Here is a 19247-nt window from a genome sequence, read left to right as displayed (position 1 = left end):
TATATGGATCTTTGGGCTCTCATCCTGGGCAGGTGTACAAGAGGGACAGGTTGTACATAAACTGGAGGTGAATCAATAGCTTTCAAGGCAGGTTTGCTAGTGCGATTCGGGAGGGTTTAAATTAGAGTAGCAAGTCAGTAAATAGAAGGACTAATGGAAAGGGTTTATGGCCAGTAAGTGATAAAGAAAGGACAGGTGTAGATTACGTTCACGGCAAGAACCCTTAACAGCGTTGATGAGAGGCGTAGATTAGATTAGAGAGCCAGAATATTTTTCTTAATTGGAAATGTTAGTTTAGTTTAGAGATACAGCGCGGAAACAGGCCCACAGCGACCAGCGATCCCTGCACATTAACACTGCCCTCCACACATTAGGCACTATTTTTACACTATACCAAGGCAATTATCCTACAAACCTGTACGTCTTTGGAGTGTGCGAGGAAACCAAAGATCTTGGAGAAAACCCACACGGTCACGGGGAGAACATACAAACTCCGTACAGGTAACACCCGTAGTCGGGATCGAACCCGGGTCTCAGGTGCTGCATGCACTATTAGGCAGCAAGTCTTCGCCACCGTGCCACCCGTTAAAAGACGAAGGCATAGCTTTAAGTTGAAAGGTGGAAAGTTTGAAGAAGGTGTGTGGGGCAAGTGGTTTTGCACAGAGAATGGGGTGTACTTGGAACATGCTGCCAATGGGGTGGTGGTGGAAGCAAATATGATAGTGCTGTTTAAGAGACTACATAGGCACGTGGATATGCAGGGTATAGGAAATCACATGCAGGCAAAGGAGAGTTTAACTTGGGATTATGTTCAGCATAATATTTTGGGCTCAAGGGACAATTTATGGATTCTAATGTCTATAGACATGAATTTACTCCAATATGCTAACTTCATGTACAAACTTTTTTTTAAACAGCACGTTACCTAATTATTTAATATCAAACAAAAATGGCAGATGTGAAGCAATATGTCTCACAGTCATGATCCCTGAAACATCACAAATGGATACCTGATACCTCTCCGCCACGCCATCCTACCCTGGAACTCAATGCAGCCATGGAATTGCATGGGAGAGACAATTGCAGAAAAATTCACAGGACTCGGAATAGAAACCAAACTATAGACAATTTCCATTCTACCTCAATTGAGAGCTGTGCAACACATCACTTTTACCATGAATATGCTGACTATTATAAAATGTGATTTCTGCCCCAGAGTCCAGCTCAGTGCTGAAGGTGTGTTATGTCAACATATACCCTGCAAGCCAGAAATGAGTCTTGCTACTCAGTGATGGAGAAAATACAGGGAGTAGGGGTGGAGATCAAGTCAAGTCGTCAAGTCAAGTTTATTTGTCACATACACATACGAGATGTGCAGTGAAATGAAAGTGGCAATGCTCGCGGACCTTTGTGCAAAAGACAAACAACAAAACAACCAAACAAATGATAAACACAATCATAACACACATATTCTTTTACATAATAAATAATGGAAGGAAAAACGTTCTGTAGAGTTAGTCCCTGGTGAGATAGGCGTTTACAGTCCGAATTGCCTCTGGGAAGAAACTCGTCTCAACCTCTCCGTTCTCACCGCATGGCAACGGAGGCGTTTGCCTGACCGTAGCAGCTGGAACAGTCCGTTGCAGGGGTGGAAGGGGTCTCCCATGATTTTATTTGCTCTGGAGTTGCACCTCCTGTTGTATAGTTCCTGCAGGGGGGTGAGTGAAGTTCCCATAGTGCGTTCGGCCGAACGCACTACTCTCTGCAGAGCCTTCTTGTCCTTGGCAGAGCAATTCCCAAACCAGATGGTAATGTTCCCGGACAAGATGCTTTCCACCGCCGCTGCGTAGAAGCACTGGAGGATCCTCGGAGACACTGAATTTCCTCAATTGCCTGAGGTGGTAAAGGCGCTGCCTTGCCTTATGAGTGCTGAGGCGTGTGATGCCCATGTCATATCCTCAGAGATGTGCTCCCAGATATTTAAAACAGTTCACCCTATCCACAGGATCCCCATTTATCCTCAATGGAGTGTCATAATGATCACTAGGGTCATAAAGGAGATATATAAATCTGCACTGGACATGGGGGAGCTATCAGTCATACAGCACAGAAACAGTATTTTTAGTGCAATTTGACCATATTGATTAAGATGCCATCTAAACTATTGCCAATTGCCTATGTTTGATCTATGTCCTTCAAAGCCTTTCCTATCTATATACCTGTCCAAATGTCTTTTAAATGGTGTTATTGTACCTGCCTCAACCAGTTGCTCAGGCAGATCAGAAGGGCGGGACTTTAGAGATACAATGCGGAAACAGGCCCTTTGGCCCACTGAGTGCGCGCTGACCAGCGATCACCCCGTGAACCAGCACTATCCTACACATTGGGGACAATTTTACAACTTTACCGAAGCCAATTAACCTACAAACCCGTATGTATTTGGAGTGTATTTTATCTTTTTTTGTTGTCACCACGCAGTAAAAAAAATTTCAGTTTACTTTTTATTCCATTAAGTACCATTCCGAGTCACAAAACGAAGTAAGATGCTTCAATAAACCTCAAATTTCAGATGCAAAATCAATGACACCCCAGGCGAGGGAAGGTTCTCCAAATCGTGGCAACCAGTGATCAGACCAAGATGATGGCTAAGTTGCCTCTAAACCGTGGCTAGTTGGATTTGACACTACACAACTGGTCTTATACAAAATCTTAGGTAGACAAAAATGCTGGAGAAACTCAGCGGGTGAGGCAGCATCTATGGAGCGAAGGAAATAGACAAAGTTTTGGGTCGAGATTCTTCTTCAGTTTCTCCAGCATTTTTGTCTATCTTCGATTTTCCAGCAACTGCAGTTCCTTCTTAAACATTATACAAAACTATTATCATTTTTTAAAAGATAACTGCATTCCTTTTGCTTGAGGCGTGTAATTAATGCTTTAAAGGCAATTACAAAAATTGTGCAGGTATTAATTGATGACGATACTTGAGAGCCTTCATTATAAAATGAAGTGTTGACAATTAAGACAGAAAGCTGATACCTATCATAAACAAAGCAATTGTGAGAGATTTGGAACAACCACAGCAGAATTGTGTAAGAAAGATGTAATTTAACACATATGACTCTGATATTGGAGTTAACACCATGTTACAAGTTGCAATCTGATTTTTTTTATTTTTCAGTGAACTTGCAGAAAGTAAGAACTACATAACAAAATTAGAAAGCACTTTTCAACAAAGGTAAAGTTTATCGCAGCTGAGTATTTTCTGGCACGATAGACACAAAGTGCTGGAACAGCTCGGCGGGTCAGGCAGCATCTCTGGACCAAAAGGACCAGGTGATATTTTGGGTTGAACTCTTCTTCACGATGAAAAAGTAAGGGGTGGGGGTGGGGGGGGGGGGCGGGGGGGGGGGGGGGGGGGGGGGGCACCGAAGGTGGTACTGGGGGTAGGACAATTATTTTCTTACCTCTAGTTCCACCCCTCTACTTTCAGTCTGATGATGGGTTCCGACCCGAAACATGACCTGTTCCTTTTGATCCAGAGATGCTTCCTGACCTGTTGAGTTCCTCCAGTACTTTGTGTCTATCTTAAATATAAAACAGCATCTGCAGTTCCTTCCTACATGTTTTCTGGGAGGGATTGTTATACAAATTTCCACTGTTCAACTGTGAAGTCTGCGATGTAATAATATTTAATTTGGGAATGAGGGAACTTCTATTTTTGTAGAGGCGCAGCATAGGCATTGCTGTCAAGATTAAGATTTATTTCCCATTCGTAATTCCTCTTGAAAAGGGGCTGTTGGACTGCATGTTACAACCTCTGCAATCCTTGCAGTGAAGGGGCCGCATGTGGTGATAGTTAAAACGTACCAGTATATTGACCCAGTGAAAAAAAAGTTGCAGTGACATTTGACAAAGGGAGGACAGAATATAATGTGGAGATGTGGATACAAGGAACTGCAGATGCTAGTTTACAAAAAAAGACATAAAGTGCTGGAGTTACTCAGCGAGCCAGGCAGCATCTCTGGAGAACATGGATAGGTCCATATTCTCCAGGGATACTGCCTGACCCGCTGAGTCATTTCAGCATTTTGTGTTCTTTTTTTAGACTAAAATAACTGATATAAGGAAGGAACCAGAAAGCTGCAAAAAAAAAAAAAACCTACATAAAAATAGGTTTAAAATCTCCTCCTCTGTTATCAGTGCTAGAGTGACACAGCGGGCCAGGCAGCATCTGTGGTGGGAATGGATAGGCCTTGTTTTGGGAAGGGACCATTTTTCAGGCTGATTGCAGTGTGAGGTGGGTGGGGAGGGAGAAAGCTAGGTGGGGAGAAATCCTGGCGAATGATGTGGATCCAGGTCATGTTTCAGTTTCGGACCCTTCTTCAGACTGATTGGGGGAGGGGAGAGACGCGGTGGTGAGAAGGGAAGAAAACTGGAAGAGGGGAGAGGCAGGATAAAGCTTGACAGGTAATAGATGAGGGGAGTTTTGATCGATGGACAACGACCAGAGATGAAAAAAACAGAAGGTGTGACATCAAAGGATTGAGAATTGAAAATTGTTTAGATAGAGGAAGGAATGTAGGTGAGAGGGGGAGGGGAGAAATAGGTGTGGGCAAAGGGGAGTGAGGGGAGAAAAGAAAGGAGGGCTGGTAAGGGAGGGGAGAATTTTGTAGTTACCTAAAATTGGAGAATTCAGAGTTCATACTATTGAGTTATGTTGCCTGAGGAATATGAGGTGTTGTTCCTCCTGTTTGCATGTTGCTTCCCTCTGGCTTCGGAGGAGCCCAGTACTGGATAGACTATTGACTGATGTCTACTCCAAATCTAGTAAATCTAACTTATCTTGACTATACATCCCACTCAGCCTTTTGCAAAGATGCTATCTCCTACTCTCAATTTCTTCATCTCTGCTGCTCCCAAGATTAGGCTTTCCATTCTAGGATATCTGAGATATCTTTGTTCTTTAGAAAACGTGATTTCTCCCCCGCTCTCTTAGATAGATCCCTCACCCGTGTCTCCTCTGTGTCCCTGTTAAGTGTTCTGCTCTCACTCCTCCTTCCCCCTCCTGCCCCCCACCCCCCCAGATGGAACAAGGATAGACTTCCTCTGGTCCTCACCTTTCACCTACCAGCCTCTGCACCCAACGCATTATCTCTGACATTTCTTTACCTCCAACACGATCCCATCGCCAGTCACATCTACCACCCCACCACACCCCATTCCGCCTTCCGCGGAGACCACTTTGTCAGCAACTTCTTGGTTCACTCATCCAAACCATCCCTTCCCCAATACTTAACCCTGAAAACAGCAAAAGACATGACACTTGCCCCAATACAACCTTCCTCACCTCCATCCACGGACCCCAGCAGTTTTTCTGAGTGAGACAGAGCTTCACGTGCACCTCCTCTAACCTTATCTACTCCATCCCATGTTCCTGATGTGGCCTCCTGGGCATCGACAAGTCCAAGACTCAATGGCCATTTTGCCAAAAACTTGCTCTTGGTCTGCCAAGGCCGACTGGATATCCCGGTTGCGAACCGTTTTAACTCCTCATTTCCATACTGCCATTTCTGTGCTGAGCTTACTTCATTACCGGAGTGAAGCCATGTGCAAACTGAAGGAACAGCACCTTGTATCTCGCTTGGGTAACTTACAACCCTTTCTCACTGGTTTAAGTGTGGGGTGGGGGGTGGTGGTGGTTCTGAAGTGAAGAATTCTGAGGGGCAGGTTCATGACTTGAGCCATTCATCAGAGATAAATTTCAAAAGGGTATTTAAAGGACCAAATTTATACACAGTAAGTTATTTTGCCATTCTAGGAGAATCCCGTGGAACTTTCAGAAATGTCTTTTGGGTTACTTAATTGAATATGCTTATTTGTAAAATACAATAGTAGGGAATGGAGATGAGTATTAATAACGTCTTTCTTTCTGGTCACAGACAGCAAACATCACGGTTGTCTACCCCTTCCGGATCAAGGGACTTTCTTTCAAGTATGTTCTTCTCTAATTTTGTAGAGCAACCCAACAAAATATTCTGCTTTTTTTTACGGGGTTAGATTATTCTGTTTATCCAAAATCAGTGTGCATAAGAATTTGGGTCGCAGAAACAAGGAACTGCAGATTCTGGTTTACAAACAAAGAAACAAAGTACTGGGAGTAACTCCGCACAGCAAGCAGCATCCCTGCATAACATGGATAGATGATGTTTCAGGTCGGGACCTTTCTTCCGATTCTATCTGACTTCAGTCTGAAAAAGGATCCAGACCCAAGTTGTCACCTAGCTATGTTCTCCAGGGATGCTGCCTGATCTGCTGAGTTACTCCAGCAATTTATGTCCTTTTAAGAATTTGGGTCATTGTGTCAAACAAAAAAAACACACCAAAGTGATGCTTTTAGAGAAATTTTTAATGTAGAAAAAATATTAATAAATATTATGTGTAAGTTTCTGCAATCTGCAGTAGCGATGAAAATACAAAACCATGTCCACTATCTGCATTTATTAAATGTTTGCAGTAGTTACAAAGTGCTAGTTTTAGTACAAGTTTTACAGTGTCCTCAATAATGTTTGGGGCAAAGACCCATATATTTATTTGCCTCTGTACTCCACGATTTAAGATATGTAATAGAAAAAAATCACATGTGGTTAAATTGCACATCGTCAGATTTTAATAAAGGCCATGTTTAGACATTTTGGTTTCACCAAGTAGGTGTGTTTATATATATATATATATAGTCCCCCCCCCAGTTCAGGGCACCATAATGTTTGGGACACATGGCTTTACAGGTGTTTGTAATTGCTCAGATGTGTTTAATTGGCTCCTTAATGCAGTATAAGAGAGCTCTCAGCACCTAGTCTTTCCTCCAGTCTTTCCATCACCTTTGGAAACTTTTATTGCTGTTTATCAATATGAGGACCAAAGTTGTGCCAATGAAAGTCAAAGAAGGCCTTATTATACTGAGAAAAAAGAAACATAAACTGTTACCGATATCAGCCAAACCTTAGGCTTACCAAAATCAACTGTTTGGAACATCATTAAGATGAAAGAGAGCACTCGTGACCTTACTAATCGTAAAGGGACTGGCAGGCCAAAGAAGACCTCCACAGCTGATGACAGAAGAATTCTCTCTATAATTTAAAAAACAAACAAACACCTGTCCGACATCAGAAACACTATTCGAGTGTGGATTTGTTAATGACCACTGTCTGCAAAATATTTCATGAACAGAAATACAGAGGCTACACTGCAAGATCCAAACCACTGGTTAGCCGCAAAAAAGGGATGGCCAGGTTACAGTTTGCCAAGATGTACGTAAAAGAGCAAACACAGTCTGGAAAAAGGTCTTGTGGGCAGATGAGATGAAGATTAACTTACAGTGCCCTCCATAATGTTTGGGATAGAGACCCATCATTTATTTATTTGCCCCTGTACTTAACAATTTAAAATTTGTAATAGAAACAATCACTTGTGGTTAAAGTGCTCATTGTCAGATTTTAATAATGGCCATTTTTATACAGTTTAGTCTCAAAACTCATTGGGTGGCACTTCATTCTACACAAGACAGTGATCCCAAACATACTGCTAAAGCAACAAGAGTTTTTCAAAAGAGTCCATTCTTGAGTGACCAAGTTAATCACCCGATCAGAACCCAATTGGGATATGGGGGTCCTTGTTCATCAGTCAATGAAAGTTAGCATGCAGGTACAGCAGGCAGTGAAGAAAGCGAATGGCATGTTGGCCTTCATAACAAGAGGATTTGAGTATAGGAGCAAAGAGGTTCTTCTGCAGTTATATAGGACCCTAGTGAGACTACACCTGGAGTATTGAGTGCAGTTTTGGTCCCTTAATTTGAGGAAGAACATTCTTGCAATTGAGAGAGTACAGCGTAGGTTTATAAGGTTAATTCTTGGGATGGTGGGACTGTCATATGCTGAGGGAATGGAGCGGCTCGGCTTGTATACTCTGGAGTTTAGAAGGATGAGAGGGAATCTTATTGAAACATATAAGATTATTAAGGGTTTGGACACGCTAGAGGCAGGAAACATGTTCCCGATGTTGGGGGATTCCAGAACCAGGGACAACAGTTTAAGAATAAGTGGTAAGCCATTTAGAACGGAGACATGGAAACACTTCTTCCCACAGAGAATTGTGAGTCTGTGGAATTCTCTGCCTCATGACCGGTGGAGGCCGGATCTCTGGAGAGAGCTAGATAGGGCTCGTAAAGATAGCAGAGTTAGGGGTTATGGGAAGAAGGCAGGAACGGGGTACTGATTGGGGTTGATCAGCCATGATCACATTGAATGGCGGTGCTGACTCGAAGGGCCGAATGGCCTCCTCCTGCACCCATTGTCTATTGGGCATGCATTTTATATGCTGAAGAGAAAACTGAAGGGGACTGCCCCCCAAAACATGCATAAGCTAAAGATGGCTGCAATACAGGCCTGGCAGAGTACCATCAGAGAAGACACCCAGCAACTGGTGATGTCCATGAATCGCAGACTTCAAGCAGTCATTGCATGCAAAGGATATGCAACAAAATACTAAACATGACTACTTTCATTTGCATGACATTGCTGTGTCCCAAACATTATGGTGCCCTGAAATGGAAGGACTATGTATAAGCACAGCTGTAATTTCTACATGGTGAAACCAAAATGTATAAAAATGGACTTTATTAACATCTGACACTGTGCACTTTAACCACATGTGATTTTTGCAAATCTCAAATTATGGAGTACAGAGGAAAATAAATAAATGATGGGTCTTTGTCCCACACATTATGGAGGGCTCTGTAGTTGCAATTTATTACAAATGTTATATTAATCCTGCAAGTTTGTCTACTTAATAGGTTTACTTTCTTGATTGACTTGTGCAATGAGCTCCGTGCGTGTTTTTCAGCAGTGCCTTTACATCAGCACAAATAAATGCAACATTGTTCTTAGTTTTAGCTGCTGGGGGCACTGTGCAGTACTGACCCTGTATGTCTGCATAATACCACCTAGAGGCTGAAACAGGACTTACAAGACTAAAATAATCAGTCAAAAATAAAATACTCCATGAGTTACTGACATACGTTTTCTATGAATTGATTGTGGCGCGGCGATAAGCCTGAAATGAAGGCCAGGTGCCAGGTATTTCGGGAGGACTTTTATTAGGCGTTGTTCTCTTATCCAGTCGGGTCTGCAAGAGAACAATCGCGCCTAAACCCCTGCCCTTTATCCCTGTAGTTAAGGGCCGCCCCCGAACTAGTCCATTCTCGTGCCGAGGGGTTCGATAGTGGAATGGCCTGACCCTTGGGACCCGCCACAGGACCCCCCTCTCCAGAACAGGAGGCACGAAGCGCACCCGACCGGACCGCATACGGAAGTCGGCCTACAGAGGGGCCTGCGGAGGCACAGGTGGAGGGAGCCGCGAAGAGGGGCGACCTCGTGGCCGAGGCTGGGCAAATGTTAAAGCCAACAGGTGAGCCATGGCCAACCACAGCTCAAAGGTGAACTATGGCTCCCGGTCCAAGAAGATGTCCACCAGCACCCCAAAGCGAGCAAACCAGTGCGCGGACAATGCACGAGTGCAAGTATCGGCCAGTGTTATGGCCTCCGGCCACCGTGTGAAGCGGTCCACCATCGTGAGGAGGTGGGTGATGCCCCGGGACGGCGGGAGAGGCCCCACAATGTCCACGTGGAGGTGGTCGAACCACCGGCGTGGTATACCGAACTCCTGGAGGCGCGCCCGGACATGGCGCTGGATTCTTGCCGTCTGGCACTGAATGCAGGTGTGGGCCCAGTGGCCAACCTGCTTGCGCAGACCGTGTCACATGAATCGAGCAGCCACAAGTGCCGTCGTCGCCCAGATGGATGGGTGAGCCAGCCCGTGGATCACGTCAAGAACCCTCCGGCGGCAGGGACGATGGGGCGCGGTTGACCGGACGACACATCGCACAGTATTGTTCCTCCAGTGCTGAGAGGGACATCCACAAGCTGCAGGCTGGAGATGGCAGATTGGTAGGCGGGCATCTCACCGTCTGTGAACTGAGCCTCCGCCAGGGCAGAATACTCAATGCCGGGAGCCACCTCGAAAACGGCATAGACGGCGGGGCGGGACAACATGTTGGCCCCCCGGTTCTTCTTCACCTCGATGAAGCGGATGGAGGTGGTGTACTCTGAGATGTACGCCAGCTGCCGTGCTGACCAGGGGTCGGAAACCTTTGCCAGGGCGAACGTGAGCGGCTTGTGGTCCGTGTAAGCATAAATGGGCGGCCGTCTAGGAAGTAGCGGAAGTGGCGCACCGCGAGGTACAGAGCCAGGAGCTCGCGGTCGATTACGCTGTACTTCATTTGGGTGTGGTTGAGGTGCCGGCTGAAGAAGGCCAGGGGTCACCAACCCCCGTCCGTCGGTTGTTCCAGCACAGCACCAACCGCCGACTCCGAGACTTCCACCTTGAGAGCAGTGGGGGCATCTTCCTGTGGGTGCACCAGCAGCGCAGCCCGAACAAGGGCCTCCTTCATACCGTCAAATGCCGCCACCGCCTTGTTGGTCCATTCAACGTCCTTACGCCTACCCACCAGAAGATGATACAGCGGCCACAAGATGTATGATGGCACGAAATGGTGATAAAAGGCCACCATGCTGACGAACTCCTTCAGGTTGCGCACCGTGTATGGAAGGGGAATCCGGCAGATGGTGTCGACCCTGTCCGGCAGGGGAACCGCGCCTTGTGAAGTTACGCGGTAGCCGAGGAAGTCGATGGTGGTCACCCCAAACCGGCACTTGGCGAGGTTGACAGCCAAACCATGCTCGCTGAGCCGCTGACAGAGCTGCCGGAGGTGGGCACAGTGCTCCTGCCGCGAGCGGCAGGCCACCAGGATGCCGTCGAGGTAGACGAACGCAAACTCGAGACCACGACACACCCCGTCCAATAACCGTTGAAATGCCTGCGGTGCATTCTTAAGGCCGAACGGCATCCGCACAAACTCATACAGCCCAAACGGCGTAATGATTGCCGTCTTGGGCACATCCTCCGGGTGGACCGGGATCTGGTTATAGCCCCGAACCAAATCCACTTTAGAGAAAATAGAAGCCCCTGCCAAATGGGCATTGAAGTCCTGGATGTGGGGCACGGGGTATCGGTCTGTCTTCAGAAGGAAGTCAACGATGAAATCTGAGCATGGTTGCAAGTAGCACTTGAAATTCTTTCTAACCACATGTTTAATGCTGTTTGTTGAGGTTGTTAATTGCAGTGTTAACCAGCATTATGTTGTTTAGGTGGACACAAAATGCTGGTGTAACTCAGCGGGACCGGCAGCATTTCTGGAGAGAAGGAATGGGTGACGTTTCGGGTCAACACCCTTCTTCAGACTGAAGTCAGGGGAGTGGTCGGGACAGAGATAGAATATAGTCGGAGACAGTGAGACGGGTGGGAGAACTGGGAAGGGAGAGGGAATGGAGAGAGAGGAAAAGCAACGGGTATTTGAAGTTGGAGAAGTCAATGTTCATACCGCTGGGGTGTAAGCTACCCAAGCGAAATATGAGGTGCTGTTCCTCCAATTTGCATGTGCCTCACTCTGACAGTGGAGAACGCCCAGAACAGAAAGATCAATGTGGGAATGGGAGGAGGACTTAAAGTGCCGAGCAACTGGGAGATCAGGTAGGTTAAGACGGACTGTGTGGTGTAGGTGTTCAGCGAAACAATCGCCGAGCCTGCGCTTGGTCTCGCCGATGTACAGGAGTTGACACGTGGAACAGCGGATGCAGAAGATGAGGTTGGAGGAGGTGCAAGTGAACCTCTTCCTCATTTGAAAAGAGTGTTGGCGTCCTTGGATAGAGTCGACGGGGGATTAAAGGGACAGGTGTTGCGTCTCCTGCGGTTGCAGGGGAAAGTACCAGGGGAGGTGGTGTGTTGGGTGGGATGGGACGAGTTGACCAGGGAAGCAGAAAAGGGTAGAGATGGGAAGATGTGGTCAGTAGTGGGATCCAGTTGGAGGTGAGAAAATGTTGGAGGATTATATGCTGTATGCGACAGCTGATGGGATGGAAGGTGAGGACAAGGGGGACTCTGTCCTTGTTACGAATAGGGGGAGGGGGAGCAAGAGCACAGTGTTAATATGTTGTGTTGTGTAGCCCCTTTAATGACACCGTAAATGTTTGGGCAACCTAATTGTCAATCAAAATCTTAATGATCATTGGAGATGCTGCTCCTTTTGTATCCTTCAATTCTTCTACCAAGAAGGCACTAAACCAATGTTTCTGCATGTTGTGGGATAAACCATCATTACCCCTGTGTTGGCCATTTTAAAAGCTCCGTAGAAACAATAATATGTAGGGCAAACTATGCCACTCTAACACTAGCTTTCTTATCCTTCTTGGCATAGAGACAAGATACAAGTAAGCATCTGGCTTGTAGATTACATTGCAAAATGCAGTCATGAAGTGCACTTTATTAAGTTTTTGTTTTCTTTCTGAGTTACTTTGTCGCATGACGCTACATACATGCAAATATTCTTAACTGCAATTGTACCATATTCATATTTCTTCCACTTACTTACGCACCATTGAAATCAAGGGCATTTGTATACCATTTTACTTGGAACCTTTCTTTTCGCAAGACTATAAATGAATGTATTTTATTATTTTCTTCCTTCTATAATTATCAAGCTTTTACAATCCAGACTAAGTTTTACCTAATCACTACCTCCTGACTAACTTTAACTACTTGTTTTAACCTTATTGCCGCTTGACCTTGAAGCAGAGATAACCTGTTTGAAATGTGATTACTTGTTTTTAAAATAATCCATTCTGGATGGAGGTGGATTGGGGGAAAATCAGCTTTCAGTGCCTTATGATATGAATTATTATTTTCTGTGCATTTGGGCAGCAAATGAATTTTGCAGCTGTGATTTAAATTTGAATGGCATTTCTGTTGGAGCTTAAAAAAAAATAACTGAAAATGAGAATAGAAAAACATTCAGTCTTTCCAAATTTCTTGTTATTCAATTCTTTATCCCTGCCAGTCCTGGCTCAAACACATATACCATTACTTGTTAAACTCGAATATTTTTGCATTGGAGTCGACTGTTTCAGAAGTTTTTGCATTTTCAGTTAACTTTTTTATGACTTCCTGAGCTCATAATTATATTCCTGCTTCCCATAAACTATTTCTGCTTTTATCCGGTAGATTCATTTGAAGTTTTAAAACTTGGATTATATCCGCAAATACTATAAAAACAGTGTGTTTGGTTGTATAAGGGTAATGCCCAGACTTATGTCTCCTCTGCAGTGCAACCAGATAGCAAAAAGAACATTGGTTTTGTTGGGTATCTTTGAGGGTCACTGAAAACTTACATTGCAGATACCACGTTGAGCATTTTCATATTTATGTGAAAATCATTTAACTTCCTTGGTCCAATTACAGTTATTGTCTCTATAGTTCAATGATCTAAAAGCATGAACAATCAATACAAGCTTTCTTTGAATCCTAACCATTACACCTTGATATAGTTTTAGAGATTATAATTGTAATTCATTTATTAGCCAAGTATGTAAAAACCTACAAACTTGCATGTCTTTGGAATGTGTGAGGAAACCAGAACACTGTGGAATTCATTGCCACAGAAGGCTGGGGAGGCCAAGTCAATGGATATTTTTATGGCAGAGATAGATAGGTTCTTGATTTGTACGGGTGTCAGGGGTTATGGGGAGAAGGCAGGATTATAGAAGTTGGGAGGACATGTTACATAGAAACATAGAAACATAGAAATTAGGTGCAGGAGTAGAGGCCATTCGGCCCTTCGAGCCTGCACCGCCATTCAATATGATCATGGCTGATCATCCAACTCAGTATCCCATACCTGCCTTCTCTCCATACCCCCTGATCCCCTTAGCCCAAGGGCCACATCTAACTCCCTTTTAAATATAGCCAATGAACTGGCCTCAACTACGCTCTGTGGCAGAGAGTTCCAGAGATTCACCACTCTCTGTGTGAACTTATTACAATTGTATAAGACGTTGGTGAGACTGCATTTAGAATATTGTGTTCAGTTCTGGACACCATGTTATAGCAAATAAATTGTCAAGCTTGAAAGAGTTCAGAAAAGATTTACGAGGTTGTTGCCAGGACTAGAGGGTGTGATGTATCGGGAGAGGTTAAGTAGGCTGCGTCTCTATTCCATGGAGCGTAGGAGAATGAGGGGAAATCTTATAGAGGTGTACAAAATCATGAGAGGAATAGATCGGGTAGATGCACGGAGTCTTTCACCCAGAGCAGGGGAATCGAGGACCAGAGGACATAGTTCAAGGTGAAGGGGAAAAGATTTAATAGGAATCCGAGGGGTGACTTTTTCACACCAAGGGCGGTGGGTGTATGGAACAAGCTGCCAGAGGAGGTAGTTGAGTCTGGGACTATCCCATCGTTTAAGAAACAGGTGGATAGGTACATGGATAGGACAGGTTTGGAGGGTTAGGGACCAAGCGCAGGCAAGTGGGACTAGGGTAGCTGGGACATTGTTGGCCGGTGTGGGCGAGTTGGGCCAAAGGGCCTTTTTCCCACTGTATCACTCTATGACTGACTCTAATGGGGCTAAGAGGGAAAATAGACAGTAGGTGCAGGAGTAGGCCATTCAGCCCTTCGAGCCAGCACCGCCATTCAATTCCACAAAAACCCAAAATTCCACCGACCCTGGTTGTGTGGCAATAAATTACATCTATCAATCAATGTGATCATGGCTGATCATCCGCAATCAGTACCTCGTTCCTGCCTCTCTCCTTATCCCCTGACTCCGCTATTTTTAAGAGCCCTATCTAGCTCTCTCTTGAAAGCACCCAGAGAACCTGCCTTCACCACCCTCTGAGGCAGAGAATTCCACAAACTCACCATTCTGTGAGAAAAAGTGTTTCCTTGTCTCCATTCTAAATGGCTTACTCCTTATCCTTAAACTGTGGCCCCTGGTTCTGGACTCCCCCAACATCGGGAACATGTTTCAGCCATGATTGAATGGCAGATTCAACCCATCAGCCACGATTGAATGGCAGAGTAGACTTGATGGGCCCACTGGCCTAATTCTGCTCCTATCACTAATGAACTGGTGAACACATGGAAAAAAAGCCACACACTTACAGGGAAGAGAACATCCAAGCTCCGCACAGGCAGCACATGTAGTTAGGATCGAATCACCAAGATTGCGGTTATTAAAGATGGATAGATAGCAGCACATTTAGAAAATGGTGAAATCCCCACGAATCTTATAGAATTTTTCCCACTAATATATCTGGACTTACAGAAGGTAATATAAGAGATTAGTATACAAACTTAAAGCAGTGCATTGGGGCATTGATGTGGTAGAGAACTGCACAACTGACCTGTGACTTTGGGGTCAGGCTGACACCCCAGCTATTTCAATATAATAATGTGTGAGGGAATTGAAGCAAATCTCCAAGTTTGCGGATCCTACCAGTGTTAGGTGTTGTAGGAGACTGCAAGGTGACTTGGAAAGGCTGGGTGAGTGGGCAAATGTTTGGCAGATTTTTAAAATCCATTTTTGGTCAAAAACGAGAATTATATCGTGGCCGATGGGAAAGGGGGAGATGCAGCGAGACCTGGGTTCATAATAGATTGAAGGTAGGCATGCAGGTGGTCGAATGGCATGTTGGCTTTCATAGCAAGAGGATTTGGTAGGAGCAAGGTTTACAAGGGTCTTGGTGAGACCACACCTGGAGTATTGCGTAGTTTTGGTCATCTGAGGAAGGACATTATTGCCTAGAGGGAGTGCAGAGACAGTGTTCACCAGACTGATTTTGTCAGGACTGTCTTAAATAAGAACTTGGTTTATACTCTCTAGATAGGAGATTGAGAGGGGATATGACAAAATTCTTATAGGCTAGATGAAAGAATATATGTTGGGGAAGTCCAGGACAAGGGGTCACATAAGGATAAGGGGGAAATCCTTTAAAACCGAGATGAGGAGAACTTTTTTCACACAGAGTGGTGCTTTCAACCCTCTTTACTTTGGCACCATCTATATGTAAGAGGGAGTTAGATGGGATAGGGGACACAAAATGCTGGAAGCAGGTACGGGATACTGCGTTGGACAGGCATGATCATAAATGGCGGAGAGGCTCAGGGCCGAATGACCTGATTTCTGTTTCGACTCCAGACCCTTCTAATATTATTACTGATCTATATACTGCACAATGACCTGTTTGTACTGCAGGTTCACTATTGTGAAAGAATTTGGTTCCCACCTTGTACCAAAATTATATTTTATTTTTAAATCTCACGAGAACTATACGGTATTAATAAGTTTCATAATAGATTTAATATTGGTCACTTCTTTCTTCTGGTAAGTTTACAAAGAGTTGTTTATTACTGTCATGTCTACTAAGGTACAGTGAAAAGCTTTTGTCAAAGAAAAGACTATATATGATATGATATGACAATATATGATATGACTTTTACTTGACGCTTTCAACCATCTTTATCATTAAGTACACAACTGAGTTATGGTCCTCAAATTAATTTCAAGAAGATTGAATACATATGATGGTTGCCAATCAGAAAATCTAAACTCTAACATTGGCGCTGTGCAAAGCAGATGATGCTCTATCATTTGTGTGTTCAATGCACTGCCCTCTTCCTTCCTAAAATTGGAAATACCCAACTGGATGCAAGCTTGCACGCTATTTTTATTGACCAAAATGGAAAGTATTAGATTGATTATGCATTATTCACCTGACTCAGTTTTCCTTATCATTGTAGACAGTACCACTCTTCAGTTTGTACAACCATTGATGCTTGCTCTCGGTTTTAAAGTTCCCTGTTTTCAATTTACAAATACGTTTTTGATCCTGAGACCTGGCTGTTACCACATGAATTGTGTGTGATTTTTGACTTATAATCAAGTTGCACAATTTCCAAAATCCCATTATCCAACAAATCTTCATAATTTATTGCATGTTGGCTTGGATTAAGACACGTTACACAGTGGTTTTTATATTTTCCCTAATACTACTGGGTGTTCTTTAAGTGCATTTCTCACTCCAACATTTTCCAGTCTTGATGCCAAATGAATCAACCCTGTAATTGCCAGAATCATTACATTTTCAACATAGAATGATTCATCTCCTGACTCCTGAAACCTTTCCACGATCTTCAAGGCAAATCAGGATTGTGATGGAATACACTCCAGTTGCCCAATAGAATACAGTTCAAAAGAGTCAAGAGTATTTAATTGTCACATAGATTGTGTATGATCTACAAAATGCACTCCAGCAATTTGAAAAGTCAGCTTCAACAACATTTCACAGACCCACAATTAATACTACTTTTGAAGATAAGAAAGCACATATGCATAACATCTAGTTTAACAGAAACACAGTAGCGTCCTTTCGTTTAGATGACATGCATAGTACATGGAATTAAGGGCCTGTGGAGGGAATTAAGGGCCTGTCCCACGAGCATGTGACCTGGATGCGGCAAGCACGACCAAACAGGAAGCGGGGGCCGCGCGGAGGTCGAGTGATCCCCGTACAGGGCCAGTCCCACCAGCATGCGCCTGCATGCGGCGAGCGCGACCAATCCAGAAGCGGGGGCCACGCGGAGGTCGAGTGAGTGACATGAAGTTCGAGCGAAGTTCGCTGGAAGTTCGCGTGTGACGTACGGCGTCAAGACGTGCGTACGCCGTTGAGATGCTGTGTATGCCCGTCGAGGTGGTGCGTACGGCGTCGAGGTGGCTGAGGGCCGGCAGGCCGCTCCCGTGCGGAATTTTTGAACCTGGTCAGTTTTTCGGAGCCCTGCGCGACATCGGGACCAGCGCCACACAACTCCATACGGCTCCGGCGAGCGAAGTGGGACCGGGCCTGCGAGGCCGTGCGGCTCAATCGACCACGTTAGGTTGCGCTTGCCGCATGGAGTCGCATACTCGTGGGACAGGCCCTTAAATGTTTATTGTGTGGATGAGGTGCCTTCAAGCAGGCTGAAAAATGATGTGTGTTGGATCAACACTCATCCAGGCAGTTGGATATTATGCCATTGCATTCCCAATTAGAGCCTCACAAATGGTTTAAAGGCTTTTAAAAATCAGGCAGTGAGTCATCATCGGCGGTCACTATGACTGTCCACTCATGGAGGACGCCTGTGCGTGACTTTGTTTAACGTGAGGAGACTGGTGCACAGACAGCAACCACACGGTCCCTGACAGATCTGGGCCAGGATCCAGTGGCATGGCATCGAAGACGACCAGGGACGCTTTTCTGCTGCAGCCTTCGTCCACCTTCCCAGCTCCACTAAAGTCAGTCATCATCCTCCGCCTGTTCCATCGTTGAGGTCTTGGTTGGATTGCTCTTTGTCAGAGACTTCCCCCTCGACTTTACCGCCATGGATGACCCTACCAGGAGCATAGCTCCAGACGGCATTGCTCTCAGGATCTCAGGACCATAGAAGCTTCTCCAGCACGTCAAGGTGACAATCCACGGAGAAGCAGGCAGTGAGTATTGCAGGGTACACTGCATTGATCTGTCCTTGTAGCTACTGTATCTAAGTGCTTGTTCCCATTGAGTTTCTGGTTGCCCTCCAGGATGTTGTTGAAGGTGGTTAATGCCATTGCATGTCAAGCATAGATGGTTACAATCTCATTAGTTGAATATTATGGTTATATTCTGTTATTTCTTTAAATATAAACATTAGATGAAATTAAACACATACTCCTTGGGCTCTGAAGTGAGAGTGCTACCAATTGAGCCAGTGTTAACAAAGTATGGAGTGAATCATGCATTATTTCAGAACACTTTTTTATTTTAACATGGGAAATGAGCCGCAGACTTTAGGATGAGTTGAGCAGGAGAAACTGGAAAATGTCCATTTCTGAACTATTAAATCGAGTTTGATGTTTTGGTTATAATTGGGCCAAAGCTAAATGTATATGTAAGAAAACATTTCTCGGGTAACTGGAATTGCAATATTAAGTAATTATTCTTCATCTCATTGTGGAGACTAGTTTTAATAAACCAAGACATCAATATAATTTCCCTTTTGTGTAAAAATGAAAGAATCATTTATTTTTACTGGCAAGAAACAGGGTTATTTAATAAGAAAATATTAATTTGTATTAATTATGACATTTATTAATTTATTCTGTACATATATGATTTGAGAATTAAGGGACAGAAGTTTAGGGGTAACATGAGGGGGGACTTCTTTACTCAGAGAGTGGTAGTTGTGTGAAATGAGCTTCCAGTGGAAGTGGTGGAGGCAGGTTCGAT

The 19247-nt window shown here is 44.6% G+C and overlaps 1 protein-coding gene across 3 annotated transcripts in view; it reads left to right on the top strand.

The window, feature by feature from the left end:
* Positions 1-19247, top strand: part of LOC129706739 (probable E3 SUMO-protein ligase RNF212) — a 101424-nt gene that overhangs the window by 41238 nt on the left and 40939 nt on the right. For all 3 annotated transcript variants that reach the window (XM_055651304.1, XM_055651217.1, XM_055651394.1), the window contains 2 exons: positions 3179-3235; positions 5940-5992. In XM_055651304.1, coding sequence (XP_055507279.1) covers positions 3179-3235; positions 5940-5992 — 110 coding nt within the window. The remainder of the gene's footprint in view (positions 1-3178; positions 3236-5939; positions 5993-19247) is intronic.

The sequence above is a fragment of the Leucoraja erinacea genome, chromosome 1, assembly GCF_028641065.1.
Source record: "Leucoraja erinacea ecotype New England chromosome 1, Leri_hhj_1, whole genome shotgun sequence".
NCBI lineage: Eukaryota > Metazoa > Chordata > Chondrichthyes > Rajiformes > Rajidae > Leucoraja > Leucoraja erinaceus.
This window is presented reverse-complemented; position numbering and strand designations above follow the sequence as displayed.